The 24,877-nt window shown below is 47.7% G+C and overlaps 1 protein-coding gene across 2 annotated transcripts in view; it reads left to right on the top strand.

Annotated features, from left to right (window-relative positions):
• The window catches only part of LOC119977410 (CRACD-like protein), a 112,534-nt gene that overhangs the window by 18,699 nt on the left and 68,958 nt on the right, over positions 1–24,877 (top strand). For both annotated transcript variants that reach the window (XM_038818282.1, XM_038818281.1), the window contains exons 2-4: positions 10,553–10,623; positions 15,919–16,081; positions 21,170–21,308. In XM_038818282.1, the coding sequence (XP_038674210.1) occupies positions 10,553–10,623; positions 15,919–16,081; positions 21,170–21,308 (373 nt within the window). The remainder of the gene's footprint in view (positions 1–10,552; positions 10,624–15,918; positions 16,082–21,169; positions 21,309–24,877) is intronic.

The raw sequence follows: 24,877 nt of genomic DNA, 5'->3' as shown, positions 1-24,877 counted from the left end.
GTACCAATACAAAGCTATATAGAACATAGAACACTACAGCGCATATCAGCTCACTTTCACAAAAAAAACCACAGGGTATCACCCCCTTGCAGGTTCCTCAACAGAAATGGAGGATAAGCCTTAGAATGTGTTATCATGTCCAGAATTTTGTTGTAAAAATGATCTGTCCATCACCATATGATTTTTCTATATATCACTGCCATTCTCCGACCAGGAGCCATAGCTATGCAATCTCACCGGAACTAAATCCTGACATCCACTGGTGCTCAAGGTGCAGTTAAACATCCTTGACTTCCAGCATGTTTAACCCGCAGTGACATGTCAGTTACATGTAGCACTCACCACACTAACAAAAGCATCAGCAATCAGCAAAAGCATTTCTTCAACAGCATTATCAGGTGGCCCATTTGGATCAATGTCGCTCACCAGGTCCCACAGCATGTTATTGTTTCAAACATGATTTGATCCAATTGATCATGTCCTTCTGGACTCAGACATCCCCCTGATCCCAGTGTTCCAACACCCAGGTTACTTCGAAATAACTGTCCTTCTTTCCTGCCACAGAAAAGGAAGGAAACAGCAACAACGGCCTCCAGGCATCGGCACCAGCAGGAGCAAGCAGCAAACACTTTTTTAAAAAAAATTTAGAGGACCCAATTCATTTTTTCCAATTCAGGGGCAATTTAACTTGGCCAATCCACTTAGCCTGCACATCTTTGGGTTGTGGGGGACGAAACCCAGGCAAACACGGGGAGAATGTGCAAACTCCACACGGACAGTGACCCAGAGCCGGGATCGAACCTGGGACCCTGGCGCCATGAGACAGCAGGGCTGTACCATGGAGGTCCTGGGATCAGGACTATACGCTTTCCCGTGACCTCCCTGGAATATGAACTCCCCCTTTAAAGCAGGCAGGCCTTCCCTTTAAAAGGGGCAGGGTTTTCCCTTTACAGGCAGAGCTTCAGTAGTGTACTAATCCCGGCTTAGCTGCAGGTCGGGGAAGGACCCTGAGGGGAGTGGAGGAGTACTGTTATTGTATCAAAATAAACCATGTTCTGTCATTTCTACTTTTTTTTCCCAAAATTTAGATTACCCAATTATTTTTTCCAATTAAGGGGCAATTTAGCGTGGACAATCCACCTACTCTGCACATTTTTGGGTTGTGGGGGCGAAACCCACGCAGACACGGGGAGAATGTGCAAACTCCACACGGACAGTGACCCAGAGCCGGGATCGAACCTGGGACCCTGGCGCCGTGAGACAGCAGTGCTAACCCACTCTGCCACCATGCTGCCCACAAGCAGCAAACACAACCTGCAGCTGTGAAGTGCTCTGTGATGTTAGATCTTGTGAATAACAAAGAAACAGAAATTTGTGTCTTGTTTCGTACTTCACTCTCAAATTTGGATCCATTTAACAGCTGCATCAAGAGAACTTTGGAAGATTGTAGTTAGGGCATTTGCAATGCTCTCAGCTGCTACTTTTAAAACGCTGGGATGGAAATCATCTTGCCGTGGTTACTAGTCACTCTTTTTAGTGTCATCTTCCTCATTGCTCTTATTATTCTTGTGGTAATTTTGAGAGGTCTCTGTGCCTAATTCAATGTGAGCTTCCTTATGGTCTGACGTACTGACCTCTTCTCTACTTTAAATACTGTTGGTGAAATAGTTATTCAGCATTTCTTAAATTGTTGTTTCTAGTTTTCAAGAGGTCTGCGCACATCTCTTTTCCTGACATAATTCCTATATTTTGCATGTTTGTTTTTACCTCCTTTGCAAGCATTGTGGTTAGCACAATTGCTTCACAGCTCCAGGATCCCAGGTTCGAATCCCGGCTTGGGTCACTGTCTGTGCAGAGACTGCACGTTCTCCCCGTGTCTGCGTGGGTTTCCTCCGGGTGCTCCGGTTTCCTCCCACAGTCCAAAGATGTGCAGGTTAGGTGGATTGGCCAGACTAAATTGCCCTTAGTGTTGGGTGGGGTTGCTGGGTTATGGGAATAGGGTGGGGATGTGGACCTTGGGTAGCGTGCTCTTTCCAAGAGCCGGTGCAGACTCGATGGGCCAAATGACCTCCTTCTGCACTGTAAATTATATTCTATAATAATAAATCATTCTCCCTTTTTGTTGTGCTCACTATCTGTTTTTCCCATCCTGTTACTGTTTGTATCTTTTCCATTCACCATGACCTGTTCTATTTTTATTTTTATTTTTTCATTTTTGTATGCAGTTTATTTTATGTTGATCCTCACTCTCCATATGTCTATGGCCCTAATCTTGCGCTTGTTGGGCCGACGTGACTGGCGGGTCTGGAAGAGTAGGAGATGTGTGCTTCTGGCCGAGATCGGACCCGACCACGTTTTCACGCTCACTGGCCAATTAGTAGGCAGCAAGTGTGAAATTCACACAGGGAAAGACGAAGCACTGTTTGGGTGGGGTGAGGGGGTGGGGGGGGGGGGGGGGGGGGGGTGGTGTGATTGAGAAGGGGGTGGGCACCTAGAAAAGTGAGCGGGTGCTTCTAACCATCTTCTTGAAGGCAGACAGCTGATGTCGAACACCACAGGGAGCTGTAGACCTGTACAAATTAAATGAGATGAAACAAATGCAGCAAACTGTGTCAACGCAGCACATTCAAGCACCTGACAGCAATACTCAAAAAAACCTCAGTCCCCAGACATCTTTTTTCCTTAACTTACACCCCTGGACACTTCATCCCACCCTGGGGTGAGGGTGTAGTGAAAATGTGAAGGCCGCTTGGCCAGTCCGCCAACTGTGAAAACACATAACATCGCATGATCAACGTAAAATTCTGCCCCGTGTCTCCTTTTGTCAGGTCGAGCTCTCATCCCCGAAAGGCAGGACCTGTTGGGGTTTGAACACAGGTCCTCTCACATGCCGTGTGAAATCCCCAAAGAAAGAACCAAATCCCCCGCCCAAGAAGCTGCCAATGTTTGTTCCTGAGAAGTAAGATAAAATGGGCAATAGTGAATTGAAGACTTGATTTACAGCCCATCTGATTCTTATTGTTTTGATTAATTTCAATGGAAAGGAGAATTGGATAGTGTAGATTGGAATATTAAGTCACCAGCTCTCGATACATTTAACCCTCAAGACTCTCCGCAGTTCCAGAAGTTATTGGCAAATTGAATTGTATTTATAGGTAACTTTATGTTGCGTTGTGCTATTGAACGAGCTTTCCTGATCCATTAACAATGGTCCTTCAGTTTACCTCACCGTGAAGTGATTGGACACTCTTCAAATCATTGTCTTCCTTGCGCAGTGGATTCCTACTTCCTCTGAATCTACTTGCACTCACCAAGGGAGACCTGGAGACATATCAGCGCAAGTTTTATACTTGGTGTGAATTTCCTGAGTGTGTAACATTTTAAAAATATATAAATTGAAGAGTGCCCAATTCTTTTTTCCAATTAAGGGCCAATTTAGCGTGGCCAATCCACCTACCCTGCACATCTTTCTGGGTTGTGGGGGTGAGACCCATGCAGACACGGCGAGAACGTGCAAACTCCATATGGACAGTGACCCGGGGCCGGGATCGAGCCCAGGTCCTCGGCGCCGTGATGCAGCAGTGCTAACCACTGCGCCACCATGCTGCCCCCTGGGTGTGTAACTAAAATGTAAAGTTACTTCCTGGAAAAATATCACTGTGTCTTCAATGTAGCCAGGTCAATATCATAGAGCTTATCAAACAGCATTTGTGAAAACACAATCAAATCAAGGACTTCAGCAATTCGTGAAGTTGACTCTGTATGTTCTCAGTGCTCAGCTATTGCTGGCCTAATTGTAGCCTTGGATAAATACATTGTAATTTAAACCGGATGCACTCGAATGCTTTGGGTATTATGCTGTGAAGTTACATTCCTAACGTTTGCTTGTAGCATTCGGCAGTCCGATTCCAAATCTCCTCCTGCACCTAGTAGTGCACTTGAGGCAGACTTCCATCTGTTTCCATAGCTAGTAAGTATTTAACAGTAAGTATTTATATTACCACCTCTGGGAGCAGTTACATGTGGAAAAAGGTCAAGAAATCTAGTAATTTCATATTGCACCTCAATACTAAATGGTCAGTTTGCACAATGAAGATACTTTTGCAAATCAATATTTCGAGAACATGTTGGTGAGGAAAGCCATCAGTCCCTGCAGCGTGAGTGTGAGTTGTTCTTTTGGGACCCGATTTCTGCCTGATCTCATTTGAAGCTGTATTGAATACCGCTTGCTTTCGTGCACTGACCGTGGAGCGCGCTGTGGTCGTGGAGCCCTCCATCTGATGGTTTGGACAGAAGAGAAAGAGGTACCAGGTAGAGTTCTGGTCGTACAGGTATATTTCTGTCTAGTTATGAGATGTGGAGGTTTTGTGGCGCAGTGGGTAGGGTCCCTTGCCTCTGAGCTACAATCTGTGAATTCAAGTCCCACTCTAGGATTTGATGGCCATGGAAAATACGTTTATAACAGGTTGATTATCAGCCTGTAACTCCTTCCAGTATGCCTGTTGGCAGGCAGCAAAGAGTGAGAGAGTTTCCCGGTCAGCCAGATGGTACAGAAGGCAATGGCAAACTATTGTATCTTGCCAAACATAATCATGGGAATGCATTTCCGGCAACATTGAATATCTGACTTCTCCATCCTCTCCCTTGTGAGGACCACCTATTTCCACCTCCACAATGTCACTTGATTCTGTCCTGCGTCAGCTCATCTGCTGCTGAAACCTTCATCTGTACATCTGTCACTCCTTGCCCTTCAGCCCATCCTCCAGTATTTCATTCTCTATAATCTCTGCTGCCCATATTCTCATCTCGTCCCATCCCGTCCATCAAGCCCATCTTCGCTGATGTGCCTCCGATACACTGGTGCTTCAAAATGAAAATTCCTATCATCATGTTTGGCCTCACCCCTGCCGATCGCTGTCATCTCTTCCTACTCTCCAAAAATCTGTTCCTACACCTCCCATCCTTTTGAGAATTCCCCCCTTCCCCTTCACCCCACGACTGGCATTCATTCCTTCAGTCATCCATGTCCTGAGCTCTGGAGCTCCCTCCTCAATTCTTTACAACTCTCCACCTCCTTTCAGATATTCTTTAAAAGTTTGAAGGCTCGAGCATTTGCCCGTCAAACCTGCTGCACTATTCAGACTGACAACCCAACTGTACACCGTTTTCTCCCCCATTAGCCCCATATCCCTTATTGTCATTAGTATCCAGAAAATAGAGTAGAATTTCCAGTTTCCTTTGCAATATGTCGTGCCACAGCCTTGGTGTCCAGATGATCATAAGTAAAAGAAAAGTCTCCATAGTCCCGGATGACCGTAGGCTGCTTTCTCCCTTTGAGGGGGAGAGCTGACTGGTGGTGATTTAACCTGAGGGTCACCACACCTCAGGCGAGGGGCAAGGTTGAGAAGGCGGGGCCTTCACAGATAATCTCAACCAGTGCGTGATTTGAAACCGCGCTCCTGGAGAGCGGACAAAGAGACTCTGCTGGGATGCTGCTACAGCCGGAAGGAGAGTCGTTGCACAGAATGCTGTCTCCCCCGCTCCCCCCCCCAAAAAAAAAAGAATCGAGGGATAACGAGAAGGAAAATGTGAGGCGAATGCGTGAGATAAAAAAGAAATGCAGGGTGTAGGACCAAGAGCGAGAGCCGAGTGGCCCCAAACCTGTGAAAGCACTGTGGAAGTCCCAGAAATGCATCACGAACCAGCTGTTCAGCCGACTGAGAAAATTAGGCTTCACTGGACCCAAGGGCGAGCAGGCCGTCCAACGCCACCGCCGTCACCCGTAAAATAGGAGACGTGTCAGGGTGGGCAGGAATTGGAGTGGATAGATCACACTGTGGGTGTGGGGGAAGGGGAGGGGGGGGGGGGCACAAAATACAGCCAAAAACTTTGGTCCTCTCAAGTTAAAGGGAGAAATCAGCATTGAAGAAGACTGAAAGTGGAATCAACAGGAAAAACTGTGAATGCTGGAAATCTGAAATAAGAGGAGAAAGTTCTAGAATTACACAGCAGGTCAGCCGTAACTAGAAAAGATGGTGCTTTGAATGACGAATGGAGATTTGAGAGTAAATGGAAATTGTAAAGACAGGCTCATTCTCATTTTGTTTCTCATTTTGAAGAGAATTTACCAAATTGGGAGAAAGTGTACTATCTTATTATAGACCGAGTTGATGGTTACTGATCTATTCAGCAACTGTAAGCAAACAAAATGTAGTCCAGATGGTCTGTGTGCTATTTAGATCAGTAACTTTTTTAAATCAGCGAAGCAAACAAATAGCACAGCACAAAATTGTTGCCACAATATATCCATGCCTGCAAAAGTCACATTCTCTGCAGGACTGATTATTTATAGCTGATTTGCAAATGTTTGTCCAAGATGTTCAAACCTTGAAATGCACTAAATTCAGGACTGAGTGAGTTGCAGTACTAGGGGCATGTTTTGGCTTTACCTCATGCTCTTACGAAACTCGTTTCAAGACCGAGTTGCATTTAAACGCAGATCTCCGAGATTAAAGGGTCTGATTATTATCCACAAAATAAGTCATCAAAAAATGGCTGAATGCAGAGTAATTTGTCAGTCAGTTTGGACTTGGTGCATGTAGCAGCAAGCTGTGTTTCTACAACAGAGCGGCAGTGTTTTGACAGTGAAATTTATGTTGGTCTTTAATGAACTTTCAATGCACCAAAGCTACGGCAGAAATCTTTCACCCCTAATTATCCGAAAATCACTGTATATAAAGTTTTGGTTTGCCTGTAACCTCCGATGTAGCGATCCTTGCACACCAGGGTCTAGATTTTCCCTCCTGGGTTGGGTGTGCAGAGGCAGTACAATTCCTAGCACTCCGAAGCCAACCTTTAAAAATGACCTCCTGCAGTTCTGGTGTTTGTTCCGGGGTGGGGGGTGGGTTGGCACTTGGGCCGGCCATCTCTGGAACCAATGTAGAGCCTGCTGGGTGTGGCGGTTCATTGGGCTCTGGCACTTTGTTGAAATAAAAAGAATGAAACGAAAAAATCCTTCTAGCCTCACGCTACTCACACATTCCTCATCCATGACAACCTAAACCCCCTATGCTACATTATGCCCCTCCATAACCACTGGCCCCTCATTCATCCCATGCTAATCTATGACCCTCTAACCCCCCCCCCCCCATCCCCGTGTCCCGACATTTCACCTAAGCCTCCCATATTCCCATGGCTCTTTATAGCCCCATTTGCTAATTTAGTGTCAATTCATGCCAACCCGTGCTCACTACCATTTCCCCTTACTCCGTCTATGCCATTCACCTAGTATCCTTTGACAGTCTGCCAGTTCCTTGACAGCTTGACAGTTCAAATGATTTTGTGCATAAAATGTGCATAATCATATTTAACTCTAACAGTCCCAAAGGATGCTATACCTCTTTCAAAGAGCGCCTGCCCTCTCCTAAAATGTGCGTTCTCGCTCACAAAGGTGTCCAAATACACAGGGTACCTCACCTTTCCAAAGGAGTAGCCTGGCTATCCAAATGAATCCAGCTCTTACCTGGTCTAATCTACCCAGTCCCAGCCTTTCAAAATCCCACTTCAGTGGGGGCGGATGGTGATATAAAGGGCCAGCCGCCTCTGTGAACCTTGCAGACATGAACCCTGGGCCTACTCCACTCCCATCCACACAAAAATGGAACATGCCAAATCCGGGGGCGGGACTTAGGATTTCCGGCTGTTTCTGGAATTCCCTTCACAATGGAGAGCCTCCCCGTCATAGAGAACATCCCAACCTGAGGATTCAATTTGATGCATTGACCAGGTTAGCTCTTCAACATTCTTTACAGAATGTGTTAAACAAAAATATTGAAATGCAGGAAGTGCATGTGATTGGATGAGTGTCAGTCGCTTGGACTTTTGAACATTTGCCTGTCTTTTTCGCTAGGCTTCGGTGAGTATTATTACCACCATGAGAAGCGATGATTTAGGAATTTGCTAAAGCATGATATTTAATTTGCATAAATGGTCAAAAGAGCTCGTGTGAGCATTTAGATTTTCTAATGTCCATTTATATGTGCATGAAGGAAGTAAATTCAACACACGAGTTACTTTGAATCAAAGAAAAGTTAATCTATTTCAACTGTAAATGATTAAACATCCTGACATAGTGTAACTTTCCCAAAGCTATGCTTAAAGTATCGAATTACGTAGTGCAATGCAGCTTCTTCATGCTCATTGGAGACGTTTGTGCACTGAAAGTTAAAAGTATTTATTTCAGAAACCTCAGTTACGAGTTGAGTTTAATTCCGAGCCAGTTGTTTGCAAGGTCAAACTAAGCCCAATCTAGGTGGAGGAGGAACTGGTCGAAAGTGGAAACATTTGATTAATAAGGGTAGTAGAGGGCGGCACGGTAGGGCAAGGTTAGCACTGCTGCCTCACGACGCCGAGGTCCTAGGTTCGATCCCTGCGCCGGGTCACTGTCCGTGTGGAGTTTGCACATTCCCCCCGTATTTGCGTGGGTTTCGCCCCCACAACCCAAAGATGTGCAGGGTAGGAGGATTGGCCACGCTAAATTACCCCTTAATTGGGAAAAAAGTAAGGGTAGCAGAGGATGCCAAGCTTTCAGGCAGCTGCACAGCTGTACATAGAACATAGAACAGTACAGCACAGAACAGGCCCTTCGGCCCTCAATGTTGTGCCGAGCCATGATCACCCTACCCAAACCCACATATCCACCCTATACACGTAACCCAACAACCCCCCCCTTAACCTTACATTTATTAGGACACTACGGGCAATTTAGCATGGCCAATCCACCTAACCCGCACATCTTTGGACTGTGGGAGGAAACCGGAGCACCCGGAGGAAACCCACGCACACAGGGGGAGGACGTGCAGACTCCACACAGACAGTGACCCAGCCGGGAATCGAACCTGGGACCCTGGAGCTGTGAAGCATTTATGCTAACCACCATGCTACCCTGCTGCACAGTTTAGTGGGAATTTTGGTGACTACGTTTCAAAAGCAGTCAAACTTGTTATGAAGCACAAGATGTGATATAAAACTTCCTTCACATTACATGGTAAATATTGAAACATGGTATATTGTACAGCATGAACTGTAAAGCATGGCTGGGCTTTGGACTCAAAGGAGGACTTAGTTGAAGGAGTGGTCGTGCATTAAGATTGGCCATTGTATCCTGAAGAGCATTTACTAGTTTGGGTTGTGTTTGAACATTTTATTTTTATTCGTTCATGAGATGTGGGCGTTGCTGCCTGGACCAGCATTTATTGCCCATCCCTGAGAGCATTTGAGAGTCAACCACATTGCTGTGTAGGCCAGACCAGGTAAGGACAACAGATTTCCTTTCCTGAAGGGCATTAGTGAACCAGATGGGCTTTTACGACATCAACAATGGTTCACGGTCATCTTAAGAGTTTTAATTTTTTTTCTTATTGAGTTCAAATTTCACCATCTGCCATGTCGGGATTCTAACCCAGGTTCCCCGGAGCATGACTTTGTATCTCCGGATTACTTTAAAAAAAAATTTTTTTTTTTTAAATTTAGAGTACCCAATTCATTTTTTCCAATTAAGGGGCAATTTAGCATGGCCAATACACCTACCCTGCACATCTTTGGGCTGTGGGGGCGAAACCCACGCAGACACGGGAAGAATGTGTAAACTCCACACAGACAGTGACCCAGAGCCGGGATCGAACCTGGGACCTCGGCGTTGTGAGGCAGCAGGGCTAACCCACTGTGCCACCGTGCTGCCCTGTGTCTCTGGATTACTTGGCCAGCGAAAATACCACTATGCTACTGCCTCCCCAACATTGTGATGGAAGAGTTGCTCAGGTCACCGTGCAGAGCAGCTTTGCATCCCACCACCAATATTTCTCATGACACTGTAAACACGGACGGCACAGTGGCGCAGTGGTTAGCACTGCTGCCTCAGGGCGCCGAGGACCAGGGTTCAATCCCGGCCCTGGGCCACTGTCCGTGTGCAGTTTGCACGTTCTCCCCGTGTCTGCGTGGATCTCACCCCCATAACCCAAAGATGTGCCGCGCCAGGTGGATTGGCCATGCTAAATTGCCCCTTAATTGGAAGAATTTTAAAAATAAATACAATTTTGTAAATTAACTATAAGCACGTTCTTTTGATCAGATAGCGAGGCATGAAGAATGGTGTTTTTGGGCTGAGGTAACAGAGGGCCTCTGGTATCCACAGAAGTCTGTTCCGGATGATTTATCACCATTAGAAAATGTGGGGAAGGCGGAAAGCCACCTTTCAAGAGCTGAATGTACCATAAAAAAACTGGAGTAACTGTGACTTTTTTTTAATGCTTCATATGATCTTGAAATAATATAATCAGAAAGACTAGCAAATATATGGCTGGTTTAGCTCACTCGGCTAAATCGCTGGCTTTTAAAGCAGACCAAGGCAGGCCAGCAGCACGGTTCGATTCCCGTACCAGCCTCCCCGGACAGGCACCGGAATGTGGCAACTAGGGGCTTTTCACAGTAACTTCATTGAAGCCTACTCGTGACAATAAGCGATTTTCATTTCATCTATGCCTTTCTTTTCCAGTGAGAACATCATCATGGCTACTGGTTTAACAGACAGCAAGATACATGAAGCTGAAAGCCCCAGAGATGAAGGTAAACAGATTAGAACTGCATCAGACTTTTATGAATATTTAAGTTTATTTCCTTTTAATCCAAAGGGGTTTGAAACGATGAAGGATTATTTTCGGTGATAACTGAGAACTTAAAATAAAATACTGACCTAGGTTTTATGGTCTTTTAGCGACTGAACAGCACTCGCCGCTTATTCTGCATCCCCAGGTTTCTGTGGGCTATTGGAACTGTGATTTGTGCGGGCAGCATGTGGCGCAGTGGTTAGCATTGGGACTGCGGCGCTGAGGACCCGGGTTCGAATCCTGGCCCTGGGACACTGTCCGTGTGGAGATTGCACATTCTCCCCGTGTCTGCGTGGGTTTCACCCTCACAACCCAAAGATGTGCAGGTTATGTGGATTGGTCATGCTAAATTGCCCCTTAATTGGAAAAATAATAATTGGGTACTCTTAAATTTATTTTAAAACAAAAAGAACTGTGATTTGTGATTCTCAGGCAGTCAAAGCAGCATGGTGCCCATGCAACAGATCCAGCATCTGTGTGGACTAGGTAAGCAACAGCACAACCCAAATTTTCCCTCTTGGGTCAGGAGCTCAGAGTCGGGACATTTGTCGACTCCGCAAAGCCAACCCGGGGGAGGTTGCCTTGGAAATTGGGATTTTCATTGGGGGCAGGCGGGGTTGTCTGGGAGTGGAGCTGTCATTGTGAAAATATTGCCCCATCTCTCCTGAACCATTCAGATTGCAGAACCCTTACTGCAGCATTCGAGTATAACCAGGGAGTGTTATTTAGAACATTTAATTCAATGTAAAATCATGTACAGAAATTGAAATGAAAAGGGGAGAGTAAGGGATTAAGGAAGAGGGATACTATAAACAAAAAGCAAAGGGATTTTTAAAAAAAATTTCCAATGATATAATCTGAAGAAATGAGACCCTACACTTGCAAAACTAAATTTTCAGCGATCGAACCCCTAGCGATGGCCCTGCGGGATGCAAAAAGCTGGAAGGGAATCCGGAGAGGAAACAGAGAGCACAAAGTCTCACTCTATGCAGATGACCTGCTCCTCTATGCCTCAAAGCCATAGGAAGGACTGAAGGCAATACTGCAAATACTGAGACAGTTTGGAAACTTCTTGGCTACAAATTTATCCTGGGCAAAAGCGAGGCATTCCCAGGTGAACTCAAATGGGGGAGGGACAGAGCTGAAGGGGCTCCCGTTTAAAACGGCCCAGAACAGATTCCATTACCTGGGGATCCAAATAGCCAGAGACTGGACACAGATCCACAAGTGGAACCTAACCAGCCTGGTCGAGGAAGTAAGAAAAGACCTTCAAAGGTGGGGCTCACTCTCATTCTCCCTGGTGGGGAGGGTGTAGGCGATCAAGGTGAATGTACTGCTGAGGTTCCTCTTTCCGTTTAGATCCATCCCGATCTTCATTCCCAAGGCTTTTTTCCAAAACATAGACTGGCTAATCATGGCATTTGTGTGGGGGCACAAGAACCCGAGAATTCCCAAACCGATATTACAAAGAGGGAAAGTCATAGGGGGCCTGGCTCTACCGGACCTACAATACTAACACTGGGCAGCAACGGCAGAAAAAGTGAGGGGATGGGAACAAGAACCCAACACAGATTGGGTACAAATGGAGGAGGCATTCTGTAAACCCTCCAGGCCCTGGCCACAGCAGCACTCCCATCCTCCTCAACAAGGTGCACAATGAGCCCAGTGGTAGCGGCCATGCTGAGAAAGTGGACCCAGTTGAGACAGCACTTCGGGATAACCAAAATGTCCCCTATGGCCCCCATCTGCGGCAATCCCAGATTCCCCCCAGCCATGCTAGATACCACCTTCAAAAGATGGAGGTAGGACAGGGGCACACTGATGGTTGGGGACTTCGACCTAGGGCGCGACTGGCGACACTGGACGAACTGACGAGGAAGTGGAAACGAGCAGGAAGACAGGAATTGAGACACCAAATAAAGCACTTCCTCTGCAAAGAGACAGTAGGGTACCCCAGGGCCCCAGAAAACACACTACTATAGGACCTGATAGGCACAAGCAGCGAGAAGGAGGGGCGATGTGGGAATATATACGGACAGCTACTGGACAGAGCCCGAACGCCACTGGACGGGACCAGACAAAAATGGGAGGATGAACTGGTGACAGAGGTAGGATGGGGACTCTGGAGCGAAGCACTGAGCAGGGTGAGCTCCACCTCCTCCTGCGCAAGGCTAAGCAGCTCAAAGTGGTGCACAGAGAGCACCTGACCAGAACCCGAATCAGCAGGTTCTTCCCGGAGGTGGAGGACAAATATGAGCGGTGCCAGAGGGGCCTGGCCAACCACACCCACATGTTTTGGGCTTGCCCCAAGCTTGCTGGGTTCTGGACAGCCTTCTCCGAGGCAATGTCCAAGGTTGTGGGGGTGAGGGTGAAGCCATGCCCAGTAGTGGCAATCTTCGGGGTATGGGAGCAGCCAGAGCTACACATGGGGAAGGGGGCCAATGCCCTTACTTTCATTTCCCTAATTGCACGCCAGAGAATCCTGCTCGGCTGGCGATCGGCAGCACCACCCAAAGCTGCAGACTGGCTCGCTGACCTCTCAGAATTTCTCCACCGGGAGAAGATTAAGTACACCATCCGAGGGTCAGAGGAAGGCTTCCTGGATACTTGGGCAGTCCATCGGCCTGTTCCAAAACCTGTTTGAGGCCAGCAACGAGGAGTAAGCCAGGGAAAAAAAAAAGAAAAGATGAAGAACCAAAGGACTGCGCAACCCCGGGGAGGGGGGGGGGGGGGGGGGGGGGGGGGGGGGGGGGCGGGGGGTGTGTGGAGAAGGAGAGAGAGAGAGAGAGAGAGGAGGAGAGAAATGTGGAAACGACAAAAGAAGAGGAAGGGTGCTGAAACAAATGCGGGGAGGGGGGGGGGGAAGAAAAGTGAAAGTGAATTTTCAGAGCAGGAGAGGTTGTTAGACAATAATTAACTTACACTTGAATGGACAAGCCCAAATAATTTTTCTGGTGTTAAAGGGTATCTAGAGAATGAGTACCTCAACTTCATGCCCTTCTTTTATTGGAATGCAAAATCTCTCAGCAGGTTTACAGGTGTGGGGAAGCTTGTGGAGGATCAGGGCAAATCGGACAACAGCTTCCTGATTTCCACGTTTAACTGCATGTGTGGAAGCTTGAAATTTCTATCTGACTCTCTCCTTAACACCAGTGAGTGCTAATAGCCTCATAGTCCTTACGGCAAAACCTGAGCCATTAAGTCAGCAATTATTGGTGATATTAGCCTGGCTGCAATAAACAGATAAACTACTCTGTTAAAATATGGGGTAGAATAATGCTGTACAAATGCATTTGAACATTAATCATGACAAGAAGGATTTACATTCTATTGTGTGTACAATCTAGTTAAACATATTGTCCTGAGATTATAAATTCTAATATTCAAAGAATCCGAATTGAAGAGTAGGAAAACAAAATTCAGCTAAGTTGGGGTGGGGGGGGGTTGGGGGGGGGGGGGGGGGGGGGGCATGGTGGCTCAGTGGTTAGCACTGCTGCCTACTTTGCTGAGGTCCCGGGTTCGATCCCGGCCCCGGTTCACTGTCCATGAACGTCCTGCCCGTGTCTGCATTAGCTTCACCCCCCACAACCCAAAGATGCGCAGGGTAGGTGGATTGGCCACGCTAAATTGCCCTTTAATTGGACACAATAATTGGGTACACTCTATTAAAAAAATACATACAGCTAAGGGGAGATGCCAGAGAGTTGGAATGTTTCTGTTATATGTAATGCTATTGTAAATGTTATTTTTTTTAAAAAGAAGCATATCCAGCAAAAGATTAATGTAAGTATTCACTCCCTCCCTCAGTATTTAGGATGTACTGTGACAAGTAGCTTCTGCCGTAAGGCTCGCACAAACCCATCACCTCCACGAGGCGCCTAGAAGGACGAGGGCAACAGTTGCATGGGAATACCAACCAACTCCCAAGTTCTCCTCCAAGTCACACACCATCTTGAGCCACTGCTAACTTAGTAATGGTAACAGCAGCATGGTGGCGCAGTGCATAGCATTGCTACCTCACGGCGCCGAGGTCCCAGGTTCGATCCCGGCTCTGCGTCACTGTCCGTGTAGAGTTTGCACATTCTCCCCGTGTTTGCGTGGGCTTTGCCCCCATGACCCAAAGATGTGCACGGTAGGTGGATTGGCCACACCAAATTGCCCCTGAATTGGATAAAATGAATTGGGTACACTAAATTTATTTTTAAAAATTAAAAAAAAAATCTTTGCTAGGGTGGGCAAGAAAGGCAGTGCTATGGGGTTTCCGTAAGGCTAGGTGCCACCTTTGTAAACAATGGGACCACAACAGAAAAAAGCCCATAAATGTAACGTGACATGTGGCATTAGAAGTTTTGTGTGTTTTGCGTGTAGTTCATTGTTCTCAGCTATGAGCCGACAATGCGTGCAGCCTGCGATAGCATAGCAGTCGGGGATATCTTTGCATCCCAGCATTTATTTAAATTAGAATATAATTACAGATTCATTATCCAGATTTGATGGGGATTTCAGATCACCTCAGTGCTTTATGCTCTTTGATTTTTACACATTTCCCCAGATGCAGTTCATGTTTAATAAAAGAACACAATTGTGACAGAAGGGCATTAGGATATAAAATTCATATCTAGTTGCGTATATTAATTTCTATTTCACGCCTCCACGTGTTTTTCTTATTATGGTTTCGGAACACCATTGGCCCCTCAATGCCCAAAGAGACTCAACTGAGGCATGGACGCAAAGAGTAATTAAAAAGGCTAATGGAACGCTGCCCTTTATCTCTAAGGGAATTACATTCCACTGTGAGGAAGTGATGCTTCGTTGCGATTGGCCGGTTGTTCTCCAAGGTAGGAATTCCTCCCCGTGACAGATGGAAGTCCCGCCTGCTGCCAGTCAACACGCCCCTGGGCGGAAAATGGCAGAGGACCTGTTGGAGTCGATGGGCATGTCCCCCTGCCATCTGGAAAAATTCAGGCTTATTATTAACTTGACAAGAATCGGTGCGGGTTTTTCCATTCTTGCCGCTGCAAAATGCCCGACCGAAGCGGTGCGTCGAGTTTTCCGACCCATCCACCGCGATCCCCGCGGCCGGTGAGACCGGGAAAATCCCATCCTCCAGTTTGTGCGTCTTAATGCAGGATCGGTATCCGTGATGCTCGCCTGTCTTTCTCTTTCAGATGCTGACTGACCAGCTGTGCTTTCCTGGTGTTTTCTGTTGTCTTTATAGATTCTTCTTTTGTGACATTGCTTTGGAACTTTACAGGAAAGAAGAAGTCAAAATTCAAATCCTTCAAGAAGCTATTTGTTAAAAAGAAAAAAAAGGAGTTTGTAGTCAACGCGGGGAAGAGCAGCATGAAGCAGAGTCAGTCGACGAGCGATGTCACGAGTCCAAAGTCTTGCACTCCAGACCTGAAGAGCGATCAGTGGTAGGAAGCTTCAACAATACTGCTTGTGAACTCTAGCAACCCCTAATTGCCATGCACGTGAGGTTTACCCAGCAGCAATTAATTTTCATACCTCATGCCATTGCTTTTGTGTGGGCAATGTGTTAATAATTTATTTAAACATAGCCGAACGATTATGGGATGAAACATCTGTTACAGTGCCCATGAACTCTGCTAACCAACATGGTGGTCTTTTTAAGTGGATTCTGAGGGACGATTTTTATAGTAACATCTGCCTTCGAGCACCCCAATTAGTAGTAATTATCATAGCCATTTCACAGACGACCCATGCTAATGACTTTGAAGTGTGAAAATGATTTGCATATTTTATAAAAACACAAAACATGTTCTTTTCATGTCGGGTTCAATGAGGTTGATTATTCAGATGTTTATTGACGCACTATAAAATATTATAATTGGCTGTGAATCAATGTGATTTCTCTAATGCGCGCCTCACAAACGGTAGCTAGTCCACCATCCTTCACACAGGAGTGACATTCTGAGGCCCAAGTTAGCGATCAGAGATTGATTTTTGCATTTTAGACTATGCAACAGCCGAGATCGGACTTTGTAAATTGATGTGATTTCTTTCTCCCTTACTCGGGAGTGAACTGATTGAAATTTAGATGAGTCTCGGGGATTTTGTCCAAACGCCATAAAACATAAAATGCAAACTAATTTCAGACAGCTAAAGGGACTTGTGCTTATTTCTGATAGGCTAGGTTACTCTGAGTTCAAAAGGATCTGCCTGCGAATTCAAGCTCAACAGATAGATGCAGTGCAGCTTGCATCAGGGAAAATAGATTATCCATACCAAGCGCAGGATTTCCGGCTCTCCCACTGGCAGGATCTTCCGGTCGCACCAAAGTCAACGGGGATTTACATAGTCCCCTGCATCCGCAGTGGGAAAAGGCAGCATGACAGGGCCACAAAGTCTGGGCAGAAAATGTCTCTCACAAAGAGTAGACTCTGAATTAAGAACACAAGCAATGGAATGAGTCATATTTTGGAGGTCGCTTCACTGTTGCAAGCTTGCTAATTAATTCATGTTTACAATCTGCTCCCTTTAATTCAAAGTTGTTTCTTTTTGTACAAAAGTGGAGACTTTCAATAATTTGAATGGAGTGATGCAAATAACACAGCAAAATTGAAGTTTAGTCCTAAAACATTTGTGTATAGTGATTGTGAATTGAGAATTGGGCAGCACGGTAGCATGGTGGTTAGCACAATTGCTTCACAGCTCCAGGGTCCCAGGTTCGATTGCCGGCTTGGGTCACTGTCTGTGCGGAGCCTGCACATTCTCCCTGTGTGTCCGTGGATTTCCTCCGGATGCTCCGGTTTCCTCCCACAGTCCAAAGATGTGCAGGTTAGGTGGATTGGCCATGCTAAATTGCCCTTGGTGTCCAAAATTGCCCTTAGTGTTGGGTGGGGTTACTGGGTTATGGGGATAGGGCGGGGGTGTAGGCTTGGGTAGGGTGCTCTTTCCAAGAGCCGGTGCAGACTTGATGGGCCGAATGGCCTCCTTCTGCACTGTAAATTCTATAAATAGTACATTCTCATTTCCTTCCAAGTTTTATTTCTAAAAATTGTGAATTGAGAATAGTACATTCCCGTTTCTTTCCAAGTTTTATTTCTGAAAATTAGGATATGTTTCCTTCTGTGTCATTTATTTGAAAAGAATTGAGCAAGACCGACAGAACACTTCAACACACATTTTACCACCACCAAAAGATATGGGCGCGATTCCGCCAAAAGGGAATAAAGATGAGTGCATTTAGCTGTGTATTTCCCAGTGCTCACAGTGTCAAGAAAAACATGGCTATTCAACACGACTCGTGTAAGGGGCCTGAATGGGGACAGCCAAGGTGTGGTACAGTGGGAGCTCAGCTCAGCTCACCGGAACGTCCTATTGTAGCGAGAGACTGGCGCCCTGATCTCTGAGGATCACTGCCGCAGCCCAAACGCACTATGGGAGAGACCCCGTCCTCCCCTTGCAACCCCCCCCCCCCCCCCCCCCCCAACCCCCAAACACCATGCTGGGCAACCCTGTCCTGATCCAGGCTTTCAAACAAAATGCCAGCTTGGCACCCTGGCAGAGCCACCTGGGCACCTTGGCTGTGCCAGGCAGGTACCCAGGTGGCACTCCCAAGGTGCCAGGCTGGCACTGCTGGCACCAGAAGTGCCAGGGCACCACGCTGCCCAAGGGCATGAAACGGGGGGCCTCCGATCCCCAGGGTGCCTTTCCTTCTGGTCCTCGTTTGTGGGGACAAGTGCTGACCGGCGAGATGAAGGGGATGGATCCCAAAGTCTTGGGCACCTTGGAAATCTGCACATTGGAGTGAAGCTAGCTGCCTCGATCTAATATGATGCCCATTGTGGACGGGATTCATATCACAGTGCCTGATGAGCCGGGTAGATCCCGGGAGCGGGGTCGCCAGCTCTCATCGGCCATGCTGCGCCACGTGGCGAGCTGCTATTCTGGCACAGCATGGCTGCGTGTCCATTAACTTTCACATTTAGCTATCTGCCATGCTTTTGCCCACTCCCTCAACTTGTCGAAATCACCTTGAAGCCTCCGTCCATCCTCCTCATAACTCACAATTCCGCCCAGCTTTGTGTTGTCAGCAAGCTTGGTAATATACCAACCTGTGAGCTAGTTATTTAAAGGAGCTCAGGAGGGAGGGTGCAGTGCAGGTTGGAGAATCAAACATGCACCAACTTAATACCTGACCTCTGGTCTTGGCGAGAGGATGGATTTACCCCTCTTGTTCTTTGAGTGGAGATGACGGGCTTAAGTTTTGTTGAGTCAGGAAACTCCTTGGACCTTTACAAATAGCAGCCAGGACCCGATTGCAGGATTCCAAAACCCATTCTTAGGGTGTCCAATTTTCTCCATAAGCCCAGTGGTTAGCACAGTTGCTACACAGCACCAGGATCCCAGGTTCGATTCCCGGCTTGAGTCACTGTCTCTGCGTAATCTGCACATTCTCCCTGTGTCTGTGTGGGTTTCCTCCGCGTGCTCTGGACTCCTCCCTCAACTCCCGAAAGACGTGCTGTTAGGTAATTTGAACATTCTGAATTCTCCCTCCGTGTACCCGAACAGGCATTGGAATGTGGCGACTAGGGGATTTTCACAGTACCTTCATTGCAGTGTTAACGTAAGCCTATTTGTGACATTAAAGATTATTATATAATCAGAGTCCGGGCTGTTCAGGTCAAGGGTCCGGACCCTGCTTTCCTGCCCTGTCCGGTTCCGTTGCAGTGATAATCCTCCGCAATATTTGCGGAGTCAGGCACATTGGGCCAAATGGGCGGAGCGATTCTCTGCTCCCCACACCGGGTGGGAGAATCGTGGGAGGGCCGGGCAACTCATTTCACGCCCCCCTGGCACCCCCCGCGATTCCCCCACCCCCTGCTCGGAAGAATCGCTGCTCGCCGCCGTTTTTCACGCCGATCGGTGATTCTCCGGCCTGGATGGGCCGAGCGGCCTGCCTTTCGCGACCGGTTCACGACGGCGGCAACCACACCTGGTCACTGCCGTCGTGAACATGGGCGCCAAAGGCCCGTTTGAAGCTTGTGGGGGGCAGAAAGGGGAGTGAGCACCACGGCCGTGCTCGGGAGGGGACTGGCCCGCGATCGATGCCCACCAATCGTCGGGCCGGCATCGCAAAGCGACGCACTCTTTCCCCTCCGCCGCCCCGCATGATCAAGCCGCCATGTCTTGCAGGGCAGCGGAGGGGAAGACGGCAACCGCGCATGTGCGGGTTTGAGCCGAAAGCCGTCGTGACGTCAGCCGCGCATGCGCGGGTTGGAGCCGGCCAACCTGCGCATGCACGGCTGACGTCACATAGGTGCTGCTGTCGCATCATTCTCGGCACGCCGCCTAGACGCAAGCGTCAAGGCCCGGCGGCCGAGAATAACGGAGCGCCGCTCCTAGCCCCCCAGGTGGGGGTGAATAGGGTGCGAGGAGCAGTCTCCGAGGCCATCGTGAAACTCGGCCGAGTTTTACGACGGCCTTCCCGATTTTTCCCGGGAGCAGAGAATTCCGCCCGGTGTGTGTGGTGGTTGAGGGGGGTGGGGGTTTGCAAAGATGGCTTGGATCGGGAAGTGGGAGGTATGTAATGGGTGAAGGCTGGAGGGCCTTTCTGATTTTATTATAACTGGGATGAAGTCCCACAGCACCGAGGTGTGTCTTTTCAGCACCTCAGCCGGGGAGCCCGGCAGCCGCCATGGCTGCTTCCGAATCTTTTCCCAAGTCGACAGGTCTGACTGTTCCTGAGTGCACCTCAGAATGCCTTAGTGCCAGTCTTGGCATGAGGCAGGAAATTTCCCAACTCCCGCGACCTGTCTCAAGAATGAAAACTCATCCCTCTTGATCGCATTTCCTGAAAATGTGCCAAGTGGCTTTCAAATTTGTCCCATGGTTTGAAGGAGATGAAACAACACCAGCTTGACTGCTTGAAGAGTTGGGCTATGTGATGTCCGACCTGTAGAGTAACTAGGCATTGAATGTGGGGACAAGGGTGGCACGGTGGCTAGCACTGCTGTCTTATAGTGCCAGGGACCCGGGTTCAATTCCAGCCCTGGGTGATTGTCTGTCTGTGTGAAGTTTGCACATTCTCCCCGTGTTTGCGTGGGATTCCTCTGAGTGCTCCGGTTTCCTCCCACAGTCCAAAGATGTGCAGGTTAGGGGTATTGCTAAATTGCCCCTTGGTGTCTGTGGACGTGAAGGTTACGCATTTATGGGGCTAGAGTAGGGGAGTGGGCCTAGGTGCATAAAACGGCACTGTTTTTGGGTTTAATCCCACTAATGTCCAAGTATGTTCAAAATATCAGCAATAAAGGGAGTAAAACATTTGTATTTTTGCTCATCTGTAAATGTTTAGTGGCACGCAACAGGACTAGTCCTAATATTCTTATGTCAAATTCCCATAATGCAACACACAGCTTCTGGTCACCACCAAGTATGTCGGTAATGGAACAAATGATCTCAGTACAGCATTGTTGACTCTTTGTGTAGCTACAGCATATGGTCTCTGGTACAGCGGTCTTGTTTGTTTCGTCTTGCAGTGCCTACAAAAGTATCTTGGGAATCAGAGCACTGTCACACGATAGCATCTTCATCTCAGACACATCTGTGCAACAACCTCCTAAACCTGTACGAGTGTTTTCTCAGGAGAGCGTATCTGGACCTATCAAAGATTTACAGGTAATGAACAAGTAATGTGCGTACGCAAATGTGCTTTATCATCTGGTTAGTTAAATGCCGTTTATTTATTTTTTAATGCGTTTGCCTCTGTGGCCATCATCCATTGTGAGTCGACAGACAGCAATGGCCTGTGAACTCTTTCGATTGATGGGACCATAGAGTCCCTACAGTGCAGACAGCGGCCATTCAGCCCATCGGGTCTGCACCGACCCTCTGAAAGAGCACCCTATCTAGGCCCACTGCCGCACCCTATCCCCGTAACAACACCTAACCTGCACATCTTTGGATGTTAAGGGGCAATTTAGCACGGCCAATCCACCTAATCTGCACATCTGTGGACTGTGGGAGGAAACCGGAGCACCCAGAGGAAACCCACCCAGACACGGGGAGAACATGCAAACTCCACACAGACCCAATGTCAGAATTGAACCCGGGTCCTTGGCGCTATGAGGCAGCAGTGCTACCCACTGTGCTGCCCCATTGAAGAAGTATCTGTCCTTGCCCGATGTCCTCCAGCATGTAACAGTTATTGGATCGTGATGAGGAGTCGAGGTGTCTTTATTGTGTAGATTACAGTGAAAACCGTACTGCAACAGTGGCTTTTTAGCTCAATCCAAACAATGCCGCTTCTGCCTGTGTGATGGTTATAATATTACCATTGCAGAGGTGTAACCTGACACCCAGCACTTTTGATAATCCTACCATATTATTTTCTCATTTACCACAATCATCATTTCTGAGCGTGGAGTGAACTGTAATTCAAGCTGAGGGCAATTGGGCATCCAACAATGAAGATCGACTCTGACCAGGAGACAGTTTACTCACATTGGTTATACAGTGCTGTGATTACTATGTCAATATTAATCCTTATCATCGCAGACCTACTTCCCAGTAATGTCATCCTTCTGTATTATGTTCAGTTTGCAAACAAAAAGCCATACAAATACTGGCAGTATTTAGGCTGGGAAAAAAATGAAAGCACAATCTCTCGCCCGACTTGAGAAGAGCTGGGACATCATTTCAGTTGCATTATTTAGTGTAGCCTTTATTGACAATTTTCTTTTGACATAATTTCCCAATGCGCCTACTTACTAAGCGGCTTGCCTCCTGACAGTTCTCCCGGGATTATGCTTATTGACAGAGGTAGGAGCTCACCTTGACACCCTCCTGTGGGTAAGATGGCTGACATGTTGCTTGTAAGACTATTTGGAATTTGGGCTACAGGATTAGGTGAGATGCAAGGGGACTTGTAATCAAAGAAGCCAAAGATTGCTGACAAGCAATGAAGTTCAGACATTCACGTGTCTCTAAAACAGTCCACTTGTAATCGTTTGAAAATTACCATAGCCATAGGGTAAATGACCCCTTCCCCTCAACGCTGCCTCTCATAACATTACCACATCAAGCAGCAATATGGTTGAAGAATCAGCATTGACCCAAAGGATTAATTAATAATAACACTGCCTAAATATCACCAGATACCTCGGAATTAAACAAACCACACCTTCCCATGCATCCAAAAAGATGGGTCTGGATTGTGTAGTGGCAAGGCATCTAACATCTGCCGATTGTTAGATTTATCCTTGCATGTTTATATGTTTTTAAAAAACTGCATTTAAACAGCACTTTCACAGACCAGCGGAAGCGTCAAAATGCTTTACAGCCATTGAAATACTGTAGTCACCATTGTAATGTGGGAAACGCGGCAGGCAATATGCGCACAGGAAGATCCCACAGACTACTATGTGGAGGAATGTGGGGTGGGGTTGGTTTCTGTAGCGCAGTTTGTGATGGAGAACAGAGTCACAGACCGCTAATTCCGAAAGTTATGGTCTGCTTCAGCGGGGTAATGACCGTGAACACTGACGAATTCACCCTCAAATAACCTGCAAAAATCAGGGAAAGTGTCACCAGGATGGAAGTGTGAGTTAAGTTTGGGGGGGGCGCAGGGGGATCTGGCCCCGGGGGTACCCCCATGGTGGCCCTGGCCCGCGATCGGAGCTCACTGATCTGTGGGCGGGCCTGTGCCGTGGGGGCACTCTATTCCTCCGCACCAGCTGCTGTAATGGTCCAAGATGGCCAGAGCAGAGATGAACCCCCCCCCCCCCCGCGCACGCGCTGGGATGACGCCAGCACACGCTGGCGCTCCAGCGCATGTGCCAACTCGTGCCGGCCGACGGAGGCCCTTCGCCGCCGGTTGGCGTGGCGCCAAGCCCCTTCCGCGCCAGCCTGGCCCCTGAAAGTGCGGAGGATTCCGCGCCTTCGGGGCGGCCCGACACCGGAGTGGTTCACACCACTCCTCAGTGCCGGAGTGGCCCGCCCCGCTGGATAGCGGAGAATCCCGCCCCAGAATTGTCATAATTAATTTTCCGTATTCAATAGGTTGGCTGTAATTAATACTTACCACATCATTAAAGAGGCACTTGAACTTGAAATGATGAGACTTACCTTCATAGAATTTACAGTGCAGAAGGAGGCCATTCAGCCCTTCGAGTCTGCACCGGCCCTTGGAAAGAGAACCCTACTTGATCCCCACGTGTCCACCCTATCCACTTTATCCCCGTAACCCAGTAACCCCACCTAACCGTTTTGGACACTAAGGGCAATTTGTCATGGCCAATCCACCTAACCTGCACATCTTTGGACTGTGGGAAGAAACCGGAGCACCCGGAGGAAACCCACGCAGACACGGGGAGAATGTGCAGACTCTGCGCAGACAGTGACCCAGCGGGGAATCGAACCTGGGACCCTGAAGCTGTGAAGCAACTGTGTTAACCACTGTGCTACCGTGCTGCCCACCTTACTATGGGAAGTTTAATTTGTGTCTACTGCACAAATATAAATGTAGCCACAGTCTCAGAGGCTGCTCTCCCCTTTGAGAGCTGACTGGTGACGATTTAACCTGAGGGTCACCGCACCTCACGCAAGGGAGCAAGATTGAGAAGGCGGGGCCTCCATGAATAACCTCAGTCGGTACGGTTGGAACGTTGTTGGCGTCACTCTGCATCATGAACCAGCCGTCCAGCCAACTGAGCTAACTAATGCTGTAACTTCACGGCATCCCACAATGAAGCTGAGAGCAAGATTGAGGCGAGCAGCAAGTTGCTATTTTGGCAAAGTGAATGGCGGAGCAGTGCACCTCAGACAGCAACTGTTGGATATTCACCTCAAACTGTTTATTTATCCCTTGTCTGAAGTTACTATCGCAACTGTGCCTGAATGAGGGTGAGCACCATTAGTGTCCCCATTATTTTGAGAGCAAAATCTGGCCCATTTTATTTCCAGCCATCTCTAGCTGGTATACAGTGCTATTAGATTCCATATTTTGCAATACTTGATATGCATACCAACAGGACATTAAACAGAGGCCAGTAGACTCTCGGTGATTAAATTGTTAAATCATTGGAAACCGATGGATGAACCAATGCATCTGAATTTACCTTGTTCAGGGCTCCTAATGCTATTCCACCAAATACCAAATCGGCACTTACTCAAAGTGCAGTAGAGTATCCAACTGCACAGTTTGTAATTTGTCTTCCATTAGCTGAAGTGACCCAGTGCTCGATAAA

Source organism: Scyliorhinus canicula, chromosome 14, assembly GCF_902713615.1.
Source record: "Scyliorhinus canicula chromosome 14, sScyCan1.1, whole genome shotgun sequence".
NCBI classification, from domain to species: domain Eukaryota; kingdom Metazoa; phylum Chordata; class Chondrichthyes; order Carcharhiniformes; family Scyliorhinidae; genus Scyliorhinus; species Scyliorhinus canicula.
Note: the sequence above shows the minus strand (reverse complement) of the source record. Positions and strands in the feature narration are given on the sequence as shown.